General features: G+C 39.5%; 1 protein-coding gene across 1 annotated transcript in view; it reads left to right on the forward strand.

The window, feature by feature from the left end:
• The first annotated feature begins 1,126 nt into the window (after positions 1-1,126).
• The window catches only part of PPP4R2 (protein phosphatase 4 regulatory subunit 2), an 84,405-nt gene continuing 69,488 nt past the window's right edge, over positions 1,127-16,043 (forward strand). The window contains exons 1-2 of the mRNA XM_037800385.1: positions 1,127-1,372; positions 2,357-2,438. Of these exons, the coding sequence (XP_037656313.1) occupies positions 1,339-1,372; positions 2,357-2,438 (116 nt within the window). The 5' untranslated portion in view covers positions 1,127-1,338. The remainder of the gene's footprint in view (positions 1,373-2,356; positions 2,439-16,043) is intronic.

Raw genomic sequence — 16,043 nt, forward strand, 5'->3', positions numbered from 1 at the left:
ACAGGGGCCTGGTTTTCTGAAGGCAGATTTTGAGAGAGGTATTAGGGTTCGGGTCAGATCCACTATCTTTTAAGAGGGTCAATAGTTGTAATGGCTGTGCCTAAATTTGCATCTTCTAAGACAAGTCAAGAAAGAGCTTTTCTTCCAACCTCCCTCCACCCCCACCCCTCCTTCCTTTCAGGGCATTTTGATAGGCTTTTGAGAAGGGAAGGTGCAGTAGTAGTTCAGCCCTTTTCCTTTAAAAGTTCAAAAACAAGAGAAGAGTATTAAAATGTCCACATACTGGCTGGGAGCCAGATGTTCTGGGTTCTATTGTTGTCTTGCCAGACATGACTCTATGCCTCAGCTTTCCTATATGTAAAATGTCAGAGCTGGAGCAGACTTCTGAGGTCTCCTCCCTTTCTAACTTCCTGGGCGCTTATGTAATGTGGTCGTAATTGTAATGATAGTAAAAACAACAGCCACTTTAACTGAGTGTTTATCAAGTGCCAGGCACTGTGTTAAAAATGCTTCATATCACCATTTTACTCAATCCTATTTTATAGATGAGGAAACAATTTCCGTGAGTTTGAGTAGCTACTCCTCGGGTCACACGGGTAGTACTGGAGTTGGAATTTGAATCCAGGTGATTCCAAACCTTGAGTTCTTAATCATTTTGCTATGTGCATTGCTTTCGTTCATGGGTGGATGAACGCTGAGTTCAGTATTTAGTAATACCGCATGTTTTTTATGTGTACTCTGAACGCTATGCTTAATTCTCACAGCACCTACATAGGGTGCTGGATACTAGTGCTCTCATTATACACAGAGGGAATTAATGGGGCTTTGAGAAGCGAAGTAAATTGTTCAAGGTCACGTAGCTAGCAAATGGCATGGATCCAAAGCCAGGGAATCTGCCTCCAAACTCCTCCCTTAACCTTTCGGTCTCCAGCACCGCGTAGGCACGTCGGAGGAAAACAATGCGAGGAGAGGCTAGGGCAGCCGCCGCCAGCCAGAGTCGCCGGGACGGCCCTGGCGGCACGCCTTCGCCGCGCACGCGCCCTCGGCTCCCGAGTCGCGGCGCGCGGCGGGCGCGAGGACGGCGGCGGAGAGCGTGCGCGCCGTGACGTGCCGGGCGCCATGTTGGAGGGCTGGTGGTAGCGGCTCGGGGAGGTGCTCGCTGTCTCAGTCTCGCTCTCTCGCTCGCTTCCCCCGGCTCCCTTCGGTGCCCCCCCCGGTCGCCTGCGTGCCGGAGTGTGTGCGAGGGAGGGGGAGGGCGTCGGGGGGGTGGGGGGAGGCGTTCCGGTCCCCGGGAGACCCGCGGAGGGAGGCGGAGGCTGCGAGGGACTCCGGGAAGCCATGGACGTCGAGAGGCTGCAGGAGGCGCTGAAAGGTGGGGGTGGCTGCCTCCTCTCCCTTTCTACTCACCTTCCGCGGCCCTCTTTTCTCTTTTCAGGGATGATAGTTCCGAGGACCGGGGCCTGGGGGAGGGGTCGCTTCCTCAGCTCCCATCCCCCTCCCACCTCCCCAGGGGCGGGGAGCCTTGTGGGCAGCTCCCTCCCGCCCGGCTCTGGGCTTTGTGTCGACCGCCGGCGTCTGGGCTGGGGGAGGGGATCCGGGGAAGCTCTTGGAGGGGCCCTAGCCCCTCTACCAACTCCTCTGGGTACGGGTTGTGGACCCGCAGCCCCCTCCTAGGCAGGCTCTATTCCGTCAGATCCCCTTGCGCCAGGCTTCGGGGTCAGAGAAAAAGTAAAAGGTTGGGAGTGGGGTGGGGGTGGTGGCAAAGCAACTTTTAAGTTGTGTCAGGAAGCCTTTCTGGGCTTCTGAAGTCATTCTTCCACGCGCCCTTATTTTAAGGGGTCGACTTCCCTGCTCTTGATTGCTCGCCTTCCAAGCAACAGGCTTGAGAACAGTAGGTTCTCAGACTTAGAATATCGTGATTTCACCGTTTTGAGAATTGGGTTTTGACGTACAGAATCATTTGGGGACAGCTGGGTGGGGTAGCTGGTGCTTGCGAAAACGCAGATTTAAGGACTTCACCTCGGTAAAGAGCTTGTGGGAGCTAGAGTCTAGGAGTTAGTATTCTAATTGGATTTCCAAGTGAGCCAGATTGTGGCGTTCCCCTGGACCACACTTTGAGAAACACTGCATTAAGGCTGGTTGGAGGAGAGGTCGAGTGCTGCCCCCTTTAGGAGATAACCTTGTTACCAGAGAGTGATATATTGAAGTGGGACTTGGAGGGTTGAGGTCAGTATTTGGTTGAGAAGCTGATTTTATTATTGCCTAGTACAGGGAAGATCTGGGAGGAAAGTTTGTTTTTAGATGGAATGGTTGATAGACATAGGGAAATAATGACAATTTTTCTTTTCTATTCTAGATTTTGAGAAAAGAGGGAAAAAGGAAGTCTGTCCTGTCCTGGATCAGTTTCTTTGTCATGTAGCCAAGACTGGAGAAACAATGTAAGTTAAAAACATGCATTCATTGATAATAGACTTATGTATTATTCACTATTGCATAAGAAAGGGAAAAAAGTGTATTTTGTAAGAATTAGATAATTCACCAGTTCCCAGTTTAAAAAACTGCATGCGCTTTAGTATGTGCATGCTCTTCAATGAACTTTTAATATTTGTCTGTTTCTTTATATTTACCTTTAAACCCATTTACAATTAGTCTGAAAGAGCCAGAGAAAGGAAAAATGCCTATTCCATTATGACCCATTTTGGCTATAACAAACAGGCATATTCCCAGAATTTTGTGGCATTGATTCTGTTTCATATTCTTTTGTTGGTGGTATTGTCTCAAATCCAACCTTTTGTTGTCATATTTATATATGTGGGTGTTTGAAGTGTCATTTCTATTTATTCTCTTGGGGACTCAGGGTGATTATCTGACAAATTCCAGATGCTACAGTTTTGACTGTCCTATAAACTTTCTAGGATAGCTAACTTGTTACATATGCTCACCATTTTATTAGGCTTGTTTCCAAATGTTCTTAATCTAAAATGTGTACTGTAAAGTTTAGGACTGTTTTCAAAAGGAGCATTCCAGTTGACTGTTGTTTGTGTGATTTGTGTGTACCAGGAGTTGTTTTTACATTTTGGCTAAGTTAATTTTTAGAGGGCAGTGCAGCCTTGATGACTTTTTTATAGTCTTTTCTTTGGGTATGGGTGAGGGGAGCTGGAAGGGGGAAAGGTTTTTCTTTGGGTCCAGTATTAATAAATGAGCTCTCTTTTGGCTCCCATACAAGTTCTTTTTGAGGCCTAAGAGTGTAACTTCAGCAAATGATGTATAAGTTCTCTGGTTTTTTTCCAAGCATTTATTTCTCAGAAGATTTGCGTATGGTTGTAGTCTAGCTTTCTAATAACTAGTCTAATTTTAGAAAGGAGAAAAGACTCTGATATCCTAACGCTTGATTTAATGGTCATGTAGATAAACTGAACCTCCTAAGTGCTCTATTAAAATACAGCAGTCAGCTTAAGATCTGACCATGATGTGTTCAAACATATATTTCTACTTATTATATTTTAAAAATGGAACCTTTCAGGAAAAAAGATTAAATATCTATTTTATATTCGAAGTATAGTCTCTTATAGAATGCCTTGATTTTTAAAAATTATGCGTAATAGCTAATTTGTATTTAATTACATAGATAAGCCTAAATACAGCTAGATGTCAGATTTGAAAAATAACAGTTGCTAAAACATAGATGCTTGGATCTCCACTATACTTCTTGAATTACTGGTTGGCCCAAACTTATCCCTCTTTACAGTATCAAGAAGAGCATTATATTTTCAGAAGATTTTTGATACACAATATTATATCAAACTGTTTGGAGATGAACTGAATAAGAGAAGAAGTTTTTAGTGTTTATTAGGTCTGTACAAACTGCCCTCCCTTTTAAGAGGTAACTTTTGAATATCTTGTCTTACTGGCTCACCAAGTGGCAAGGGAAATTTGACCTAATTTTCTGGACAGTTTATTTATTTCTATTGACCAAATTAGGTGTTGGTATCTTTGCTAAGAACATTTTGTGTTAAAATGATTGGTGTTCTTAAATTCATTCTTCCAACATTCAGTAGAGCTTGGAAACTATTTTTTTATTTTACCATTCAAGCTAGTGTTTGTATGTTTAGCTTTAGCTTTTGATTTCTTTTTATCAGTGTGGACAAGCCTTTTAATAGAGGAATTTGCAGAGAATGTATTATCCATTTATGGCTAAATTGAGCTGTATACTTTTACAAGATTGTAACAGAACAAAAATCTGAAAAATAGCAATTCAGATCTCAGTGACACTTTTAGGATGAGTGGGTTGCTTAAGATAAGGATTCCATTGTTCTGACCATCTGTATTTTCACTGATACATTATAGCAGGAAAACATTGACAGAAGAAATATGAGAAACTTTGTTTATAGATGAAAATTAGTGGCAGTCTAGGCTATTTATTTTTACATTAAGAAAAGGCAATTGATTTGACCATTGTGTTTTTATCTTTAGAGAGAAGTTTTAGAATTGTGTAAGTGTAGGTTCTTTCTGAGGAGGAAACTGGGGAAATAAAAAAAGAATTGGAACAGTTTTCCTTTCTAGTCTGCAAAAAATTACCAGTACTCCTCTAATGTAGGAAGTTAGGAAACATGTCAAGACATGGGGTACTACACTGTTACAAAGACACTATTTATGTAATATAACTAAAACAACCCTCAAATTAATTGTTTCTGGCTACTTCAAAAAAGTTTTTATATTGAAAAGGTTACTTTCTTCTGAAAATGGGACATTTCCTTAAGTAGCACTTTTTTGAAGGTAACCTAGTTCCTAACACAATGCTAAGTATGTAGTATGTGCTAGATAAACAGAAGCATATTTGATGGATTTCAGTTATGGGTTCAAATGTATTTGTTGGGTTTTAGTTGCCATTATCCTGTTAGATGGTCAAATAGTCCCATTTGTAGCCAATGGGAGCTTCTTCCACTCGGTTTCTCAGTCCTTTTGACACGATCCTAGTAATCTTTGATACCTCCCTTGCTTTCTGATTTGAGATGTTCCAAGCCCATGTCCTGCCCCAGACCTAGAATCAGCCATTTCTCAAAGACCTAGAAATCCTGCTTTTAGTGGGAAATGGTTAAAGACTACAATCTGGGTACTACAGATGCTTGTTATTTCTAGCCTCTTTAGTGGATAGTAAGATAAATTACTCCATGAGTTTATACTGAAACTTCCAGTTAAAAATCACGACTGCAGAGTTTTTTTTACTTCTTCCACACCAGAAATTCTGGTTTACAAGGACACAGGGCGTAATAGAAGTAGACTATCCCATACTTACTGACTGAATCTAACAATACATACCCAAAAGTCTAGAAATACTACTACTGCTACCACTACCACCAACGTAATTATTTTGAGAGTGTTAAACTTTTTTTTACATATGCCTTCCCAGTTTCTATCCCCTATTAAAAGAAAGTTGTATCTGTATCTACAGTCTCTAAAGCCTATCACTATTAAACTGCTTTCCTTTTTTTTTTTTTTAAATTAAATTCAGTTTTATTGAAATATATTCACATACCATACAGTCATCCATGGGGTACAATCAGCTGTTCACAATACCATCATATAGGTATGCCTTCATCACCCCCATCTATTTTTGAACATTTTCCTTATGTCGGAAATAATCAGAATAAGAATAAAAAATAAAAGTAAAAAAGAACACCCAAATCGTCCCCCCATCCCACCCTATTTTTCATTCAGTTTTTGTCCCCATTTTTCTACTCATCCATCCATAACTAGATAAAGGGAGTGTGGTCCACAAGGTTTTCACAATCACCCTTGTGATTACAAGTCACCCCTTGTAAGCTATGTTGTTATACAGTCGTCTTTTAGAGTTCAGACTATGGGTTGGAGTTTGATAGTTTCAGGTATTTACTTCTAGCTATTCCAATACATTAAAACCTGAAAGGTGTTATCTATATAGTGCATAAGAATGCCCACCAGAGTGACCTCTCGACTCCGTTTGAAATCTCTCAGCCACTGAAACTTTATTTTGTTTCATTATGCATCCCCCTTTTGGTCAGGAAGATAGTCTCAATCCCACAGTGCCGGGTCCAGATTCATCCCCGGGAGTCATATCCTGCGTTGCCAGGGAGATTTACACCCCTGGGAGTCAGGTCCCATGTAGTGGGGGAGCGCATTGAGTTCATCTGCCAAAGTGGCTTAGTTAGAGAGAGAGGGCCACATCTGAACAGCAAAGAGGCACTCGGGGAGACTCTTAGGCAAAATTATATGCAAGTTTAGCCTCTCCTTTGCAGTAAGGAGCTTCATAAGGGCAAGTCCCATGATAGAGGGCTCAACACATCAAACTGCCAGTCCTCAATGTTTGGGACAACATCAGCATCAGTCCAGGTGAGGAAGTCCAACACTTCTGCGTTTTCTCCCAGCTCCTCACAGGGTCCCTGCAAACGTATTTTTATTCTCTGCCCAAGTTACTTTGGGATGTGTCACTATTTCATTCTAACCTATACAAACCTAACATATCTCACTTCCTATTCAAAGTTCCATGTAATTGGGGTGTTTAACAAACTGACTGTAGAGTTATACTGTTTAGAAAATATAGATCCTGCACCAAATACACATCTCTTCTGTTGGTCTCACATGGAAGTTGAAGTTTTAAAATGTAGTCAGTTTCAACCTTTACTCTTTGGCCCGGTTTGCCCTAGTCTTAACCAAATCTGCTTCATTCATATCACTAATTGAAGTCTGGGCTGTTTTACAGCTTTTTTTTTTTTTTTTAACAGTTGGCTGTATGCACTAATACTGACATTAATATCTGCCAAGCTCAAGCGCTGAGTTTTAGGTGTCACACAGATACCCAATGTTACAGAGACCAATCAGGTTATACATTGAGGGATCAGCATCTCAGAGTTTGGAGATAGCCATTACAATTCAGGAATAGATTTGACTGCTGTAAGAGCTTACAATCTAGGGACCACTACAGTAATCATTCCCCTGTCAGGCTGTGTTCTAAGATTAAGTTCTGAGTTTGCACAGAACTGTTAGTCCATATTGGTGAGTCATTATAGGGTTTGCCTTTATTTCTGGCGTACTTCACTCAAAATGCTGTGTACAGGATCCATTCACTTCATTGTGTGTCTCACAGCTTCACTCCTCGTAGTTGCTTAATATTCCATTGTATGCATACACAACAGTTCACCATTCTGTTCCTCAGTCTGTGTACCCTTAGGCCACCTCCACCCATTGCAAATCATGAATACTCCCTCCATGAATACCAGTGTGCAAATGTCCATTCATGTCTGCTCTCAGATCTTCAAGTTACATAATGAGGCTGCAAGACCTTACGACCCCCAGATTTTTAGCTTTTTGTGGAACCACCACACTGACCTCCAGGAAGCCTACACCATTCTGCCTGCTCATCAACAGTAGATAGGTACATCCTTCTCTCCATGTTTTCTCTAGCACTTTTGCTCCTATTTATATTTTTTCCTACAATTTTATAGAGTTATATTCATAACCATACATTTATCCATGGTGTACAGTTTGCTCTACCACCAGGCCTTATGTCAATGTTTAATCAGTTTGGTAGTCTGAAGTTTGTTCTCTAGTGGATCCTTCAGGCAGGGCTCATGGGAACAGTGTTTCCTGAATTATAGTATCTTGATAACAGTTTGTGCCCTTTATTCTTGAAGGTCAGTTTCCCTGGAAACAAAATACTTAGATCACGTACATACATTTTCTATCCTTGTGTGTCTTAAATATGTTTAACTCCTTTCTAACACCCCCCAACCCCCTACTTAAAAGTGTAACTGTCCAAATCTGATGATAATGTAGTTTTCTTGACTTTGTCAGTCACCCACTGTTTTTGCCTGGATGCTTAAAGGAATTTTTGCTTTTTCTTTAAAGTCAAGTAGTGTTTCTAGAATATCTTGATATTGGGCATTCTAGGTCAGTGTGCTTATATGTTTTGTGTGTTTTAAATGTGTATTTTCAAATCTTTTTTAAAAAATTTATTCCTATTTGAATCTTCTTTGCATATCTTCATTATTTTTCTTTCTTCATTCCTTGTTTTTAAAAACAGCTTTATTGAGGTATAATTGACATAATAAACTTCACTTGTTGAAAATGTGCAATTTGATAAGACATCTACACTCATGAAACCATTAGTGCAATTAAGACTGTGTGGACATCACTCCCAGAAATTTCCTTGTGCCCCTTTGTAAATCTCCCTCCCTAGGCAACTAATGATCTGGTTTTTGTCACTGTAGATTAGTTTTCATGCTCTAGAATTTTATTTAACTGGAATCATACAGTATGTACTCTTTATGTGGCTTTTACACATCATAACTATTTTGACATTAATTCATGTTGTAAATATCAGCATTTCATTCCTTTTTATTTCTGAGTAGTATTCATTTTATGCATGTATAACTTTTTTTTTTACATTTGTCTGTTGATAGATATTGGTTATTGCTAGTTTTTTTCTCATTATAAGTAAAGCTGCTGTGAACACTTGTGTTCAAGTCTTCCTATAGCCCTATGGATCCTTTTCCCTTTGTTAAATACCTAGGAGTGGAATAGCTGGATCATATGGTGGATGTATGTTTAACTTTTTAAGAAAGTGCCAAAAGTTTTCCAAAGTGGTAGTACCATTTTGCATTCCCACCAGCAGAGTGGCAATTGAGTTTAGTTTCTCCACGTCATATCTAACATTTAGTATGGTCTATTTCATTTTAGCCATTCTAATAGAAGTATATTGTGTAGGGGTTTTAATTTGCATTTCCCTAATTATTTAATGCTGTTGAGCATCTTTTCATGGGTTTATTTGCCATCGTATATCTTTATAAAATGTTTTGTCCTCTTTAGAAATTGGGTTTTTCATCTTATTATAGCATTTTGAGAGTTTTTAATATATTCTGGATACAAGTTCTTTGTCTGCTATAGTTTGCACATACTTCCTTCCATTCTGTGACTGATCCTGTTTTTTCATTCTCTTAACAGGCTTTTGGAGAGAAATTTTTAGTTTAATTCCTTTCCAGGTTCCTTCCATTTTTCTTAAGGCATCTAGTTCAGTCTTTATTTCTGAAATAACTTTTTCTTTTATTTATTTCTAATTCTTTCCTGGAATCTGTCACATTTTTTTTCTGAATTTCTCTAATTCTGACTTAAGTTTTCTTCTATCATTTTTTCAGTCTCTTTAAGCTCCTTTTGAAATACTAGGGTACCTTTTTTTTCCATTTTTAAAATTGTAGAATATAACACATGAACATGAAAGTGACAGCTTTCCAAGTGTATTTAGTGTTAAGAGAGCAAATTTCAAAGAATATTACAGGTTACAATTCCACAGTTTCAGTTATTTCCTTATTATGAAATATAACATATACAAAAAGGTAATGTCTTTCAAAGTATCATTTAACAAGTAGATATATAGGAAATATCCAAAGTTATTATGAGTTATAGTACCATAGTTTCAGTTATTTCCTTATTGTGAAAAACAGTATATATACACGAAGGTATAGCTTTCAAATTACCATTTAACAAGTAGCTATAGAACAAATTTCAAAGGATGCTATGGGTTACACTTCCACCATTTCAATTCTTTCCTTCTAACAATTCTAATACTCCAGCAACTAAGAAAAAGCAAATTATATAAATATTCAGTATTCATAACCCTTTGTTAAATTCCATCTTGTCTCTTGCTTCCCCTTCCTCCAGTTCATTCATTTCCCCGATCTTCAGGAATGTCTAGGCAGTGACCACACTAACTTGTTCATGTTGAAAAGGGGTGTCAATTTATGAACAAAGGGACACATCTAGTTGATGTTCTTGAAGAGACTATTGCCTCTGGGCTTTGGGACTTAGCTGGCATAGGAGCACTCTGAAGGATTTAAGTTTCTGATGAATAAACTTAGTGAGTGAAACCTTTACAGAGTCTCAGATAGGGATCTAGGTACTCTGTAAGGTTTTGGGGACTTCTGTTGACTTGGGCCTATCATATTGTGGTCATTTGGCTTATCTATGTGAGGCTTGCATGGGAGTAACCTCCAGGACAACCTCCTGACTATTTGAGTTCTCTTATCCACCAAAACGTTATTTTGTTGCCTTTCTTTTCCCCTTTTCTGTCAAAAAGCATTCTCAATCCGTCAGTACCAGGGTCAGGCTTGTTCCCGGAATCCGTGTCCCATGTTTCCAGGAAGGCTCCTTTTTTTTTTTTTTAATCTTCATTTTATTGAGATATATTCACATACCATGCAGTCATACAAAACAAATCGTACTTCCAATTGTTTACAGTACCATTACATAGTGGTACATTCATCACCCAAATCAATCCCTGACACCTTCATTAGCACACACACAAAAATAACAAGAATAATATTTAGAGTGAAAAAGCAATTGAAGTAAAAAAGAACACTGGGTACCTTTGTCTGTTTGTTTCCTTCCCCTATTTTTCTACTCATCCATCCGTAAACTAGACAAAGTGGAGTGTGGTCCTTATGGCTTTCCCAATCCCATTGTCACCCCTCATAAGCTACATTTTTATACAACTGTCTTCGAGATTCATGGGTTCTGGGTTGTAGTTTGATAGTTTCAGGTATCCACCACCAGCTACCCCAATTCTTTGGAACCTAAAAAGGGTTGTCTAAAGTGTGCGTAAGAGTGCCCACCAGAGTGACCTCTCGGCTCCTTTTGGAATCTCTCTGCCACTGAAGCTTATTTCATTCAGGAAGGCTCCTTTATCTTGGGGGTCCTGTCCCACATCAGGGGGAAGGTGATGAATTTATTTGCAGGGTTAAACTTAGAGACTAAGTCCACATTTGGGCAACAAAAGAGGTTCTCTGGAGGTGACTCCTAGGCGTAATTACAGGTGAACTTAACCTCCTCTCTATAGCCATTAGTTTCACCCAGGCAAGCCTCAATATCAAGGGCTTGACTTACAAAGTAGGGGGTTCCTAAGTTCGTGTAACATGTGTTATAGCCACAATAATCCATCCATATCTCACATTATTATTACTTAGTTGTACCTTCCTCATCACTCTTCATTTTAAGCAATTCTCGTGACCCAAAACATCTCGTAGCTCTTGTCAGCCCTTAATTATTTGTCCCTAGTATTTGTGTAATACTAGTATGGTATTCGGTTTGCTAATGCTGCCGTTTTGCAAAGTACCAGAAATGGATTGGCTTTTTTAAAAGGGCGTTTATTTGGTTACACAGTTACAGTTTTAAGGCCATAAAGTGTCCAAGGTAACACATAAACAATTGGGTACCTTCACTGGAGGATGACCAATGGCGTCCGGAAAACATCTGTTAGCTGAGAAGGCATGTGGCTGTTGTCTGCTTGCTCCCAGGTTGCCTTTCAAAATGGCATTCTCCAAAATGTCTGCATCAGCTTTCAACGGCTGTTGTCAGAATGTCTGTCTCAGCTACAGCTACTCTCTCAGCTCCTGTGTGTTCTTCAAAGTGTCCCTCTTGGCTGTAGCAAGCTCACTCCTTCTGTCTGAGCTTATATAAGTGCTCTAGTAAACTAATCAGGGCCCATGCTGAATGGGCGGGGCCACACCTCCATGGAAATTACCAATCCGAGTTATGACCTACGGTTGGGTGGGTCACATCAACAAAGAATTACAATCTAATCAATACTAATACGTCTGCCCACATAAGTCTGCATCAAAAGATCATGGCGTTTGGTGGAGCACAATACATTCAAACTGGCACAGTATTCCTATTAATTATAATCTCTAGTATGCAGTATGTTGATTTTTCCCATATACCCTTCTGTTGTCGACTCTCTGTGCTACTGTCATACCTTAGAAGTATATCGTGCAAGCTCCTTATCTGTATGTGTGGTGCTGATTTGTGGGAAACATGCCTTTAAACAACCCCTTTCATTCCTGTTTGCCTTCAATACAGCTTTGATACTTATCAAACAATTTTCACCCCTATCCATTACCACACCTTTGGATTCACCATCATTAACATATCTGAACGTATTAGATTAACATTCCCCCTCGCTACCTACTGTCCTATCACTAGGTTCCCAATTTTCTTATGACACTGATTTTACATTGTTCAGATAGTTCATGGAAGTGGTAACATACAATATCTCTCCTTTTGTGTCTGAGTTATTTCACTCAGAATTATTTCTTCAAGGTTCATCCGTGTTGCCATATGTTTCAGGACCTTGTTGCTGCTTACTGCTGCATAGTATTCCATCGTGTATATATATATATATGTATGTGTGTTTATCCACTTGTCTGTTGAAGGACACTTGGATTGTTTCCATCTCTTGGCAGTTGTGAACATTGCTCCTGTGAACATCAGTGTACAAATGTCTGTTCATTTCACTGCCTTCAAATGTTCTGGGTATATACTGAGAAGTGGAATTGCTGGATCATAGGGTAATTCAGTATCTAGTTTTCTGAGAAACTGCCAAACTGTCTTCCAGAGTGGCTGTACCATTATACAGTCCCACCAGCAATGAATGAGTTCCAATTTTTCCACATCCTCTCCAGTGTTTGTACTTTCCTGTTTGTTTGATGGCAGCCGTTCCTATTGATGTGAGTTGATAGATTTGCCTTTCCTAATAGCTAGTGAAGATGAACATTTTTTCATGTGTTTTTTAGCCATTTGTATTTCCTCTTCGGAGTAATGACTTTTCATATCTTTTGCCCATTTTATAATTGGGCTATTTGTACTATTGTCGTTGAGTTGTAGGATTTCTTTATATATCAGTCTCTTATCAGATATATGGATTCTGATACTTTCTCCCATTGAGTTGGCTGTCTTGTCACCTTTTTGACAAATTCCTTTGAGGTACAGAAGCTTTTAAGTTTGAGGAGTTCCTGTTTATCTATTTTTTCTTTCATTGCTTGTGCTTTGGGTATAAGGTCTAAGAAGCAACTTCCTAATACTAGGTCTTGAATATGTTTCCCTATATTATCTTCTAGGAGTTTTGTGGCACTATCTCTTACATTGAGGTCTTTAATCCACTTTGAGTTAATTTTTGTTGAGGGTGTGAGGTAAGGGGGGTCCTCTTTCATTCTTTTTGTTATGGCTGTCCAGTTCTCCCAGCACCATTTGTTGACAAGACTGTTCTGTCCCAGTTCAGTGGATTTGGGGGCTTTATCAAAAATCAGTCAACTGTATATCTGGGGGTCTATTTCTGAACTCTCAATTCGATTCCATTGATCAATATGTCTATCTTTATGCCAGTACCATGCTGTTTTGACCACTGTAGTTTTATAGTAGGCTTCAGAGTCCGGATATGTAAGTTCTCCTACTTTGTTCTTCTTTTTTAGGATGTTTTTGGCAATTTGAGGCCCCTTTCCCTTCCAGATAAATTTGATAACTAGCTTTTCCAAGTCTGCAAAGTAGATTGTTGGAATTTTGATTGATATTACATTGAATCTGTAGATCGGTTTGGGTAGAATTAACATCTTAACAATGTTTAGTCTTCCTATGCATGAATATGGAATATTTTTCTTGTATTTTTTTTTTTCCTTGTATCATTGTCTCAATGTCTTTTAGCTCCTTTTGAAATACTGTCATACAGTTTTGATCTGTTTTTGAACAAGTTGTTTCTGGCTTATGTTGTCTGTAGGAATGGTATTCTACTCCTTATCCTCTTTTTTTTAAGTAATAAATTTATACTGGATTTGGCCTTAATATTTTGCTGTTGCTCATTCTTATGTGAAATAAGCTTTCCTGAGCATTTAGGAGGAAGTATGGTTCAGAGTACCTTTTCTAATTTATAGAATGTACTCTTTTTGTGAAGTGTTTAAAAACATGGCATGTTGCTTTCTGAAATTTCCAGGCTGTTCTCCACTCCTTTTATCTGGACATTGTCTTTTCTTTATCTCTGTTGACCCTATCATGTTCAATTTCTATTGCAGTTCTAGTGGTTTCTCCTCATTGTGGCATTCTTCTGAATGGGAGCTCTGTTGAATCATTTTTAAAGAGCTTATGGGAGCAAGATTGCTTCTTCCACTTTCAGATCTCACTGCAGGTCCCTTCTGTTCACTCACTACTGGATTGGGCAAAACCCATCTCAGTTTTAGCTGCTGTTCTCAGATTGGCCTACCACAATATCCGGTGAATACCTATTAACTGTTTTGTGGTTTTCTTAGTCTTAGGCCCTACACATCCACCATGCGTCGGCTTTCTCTTGCACATATCCTGATAGTACACAGGTTATGTGGCTGTTCGTGGATTTTTCTCATCCACCTATTTTGGGGGTTTGTGGGACTCCCTTGTCAACTAGTTTCACTGTCAGTGTTATCCATTGTGTGTTGTTCCCACCCCCTTTTTTGAAAAATTCAAATTTATTGAGATACATTCACAAACGATAGTCATCCACAGTGTACAGTCAGTTGTTCAGAGTACCAGTGTATCTTTGTGCATTCATCACCACAATCAATTTTTGATCATTTTTGTTACACAAAAAAAGAATAAGAATAAAAATTAAAAAGAACACCCAAAACATCCCATACCCCCCATCCCTCCCTATTATTCATTTACTTTTTGTCCTCTTTTTTCTACTCATACACTGGATAAAGGGAGGGGGAGCCACAAGGTTTTCACATGGTTACACAGTGTGAGCTATATAGTTATACAGTCATCTTCAAGAATCAAGGCTACTGGTTTGCCATTCAACAGTTTTGGTATTTCTTTCTAGCTATTCCAATACACCGAAAACTACAAAGGGGTATCTTTGTAATGCATAAGAATAACTTCCAGAATGACCTCGCAACTCCATTTGAAGTCTCTCAGCCACTGAAAGTTTATTTTGTTTCATTTCTCTTTCCTCTTTTGGTCCAAGAGGGCTTTCTCAATCCCATGATGCCAGGGCCAAGCTCATCCACACGAGTTATGTCCCACGTAGGGGGGCTGGGCAGGGGCGGGCAATACAACACAGGAATAGACGTAACTGCTGTAAGAGATTACAATCTAGGAACCTTTACAGAGTTGACTTAGAAAGAGAGGCCACATATGCCCAACAAAGGAGGTTCTCTGGGGATGACTCTTAAGGCACAATTTTAAGTAGGCTTAGTCTCTTCTTTGCAGTAACAAACTTCATAAGTGCAAGCCCCAAGATTGAGGGCTCAGTCTTCTGAATTGGTAGCCCCCAGTGCTTGTGAGAATATCATTAATTCCCCAGGTGGGAAGTTTAACATTTACACATTTTCCCCTAGTCCCTCAAGGGGGCTTTGCAAATGCATTTTTTTTCTCTGTCCAGATTACTCTGGGATGTATTGGGGCTTTACACTAACCAGTACAGACCAACCAGATTTCGCTCCGTATTCAAAATTCCATGTAATTATGGTGTTTGAATAAACTAACCATTGAAGTTAAATTATACAGTGTGTTACTAAAAATATAGGTTTTGCACCTAATGAACATCTCTTCCTTTGGTCTCACACAGAAACTGAAGTTTTAAACACCCCCAATATCGTCCTTTACCCTTTAGTCTGATTTACCTTAAGTCTGAACCAAGTCCATTTTGTTCATATCTCTGATTGAAGTTTGATGTCCTCTTTCAGGTATGGGATAATGGTGACATTCACAACTGCTGGACTCTGGCATTGCATCTCAGGTGTCACACAGATACCCAAAGTTCCAGGGATTGACCAGGTTATAAACAAAGAGCTCGGCATCTCAGAATTTAGAAAGAGCTAGTACAACACAGGAATAGATTTAACTGCTGTAAGAGCTTACAATCTAGGAACCTTTACCATAAGCCTTCCCCTGATAGCCTATGCTCTGAGATTCAACTCAAGAGTTTGCACATTATAGTCAGTCCATCTTAGTGAGGCATTATAATGTTTGTCTTTTCATTTCTGGTTTATTTCATTCAGCATACTGTCCTAAATGTCCATTCACTTCACAACTTCATTCCTTCTTATAGCAGTTCAGTATTCCATTGTATGTACACCCCACAGTTTGCCATTCCGTTCATCAGTCCTGTACTTTTAGGCCACCACTATCCACTGTGAATCGCAAATACTGCTGCTGTAAACCCCAGTGTGCAAATGTCCATTTGTGTCCCTCTTTTCATTTCTTCCAGGTAT

The sequence above is a fragment of the Choloepus didactylus genome, chromosome 1, assembly GCF_015220235.1.
Source record: "Choloepus didactylus isolate mChoDid1 chromosome 1, mChoDid1.pri, whole genome shotgun sequence".
Lineage (NCBI taxonomy): Eukaryota > Metazoa > Chordata > Mammalia > Pilosa > Megalonychidae > Choloepus > Choloepus didactylus.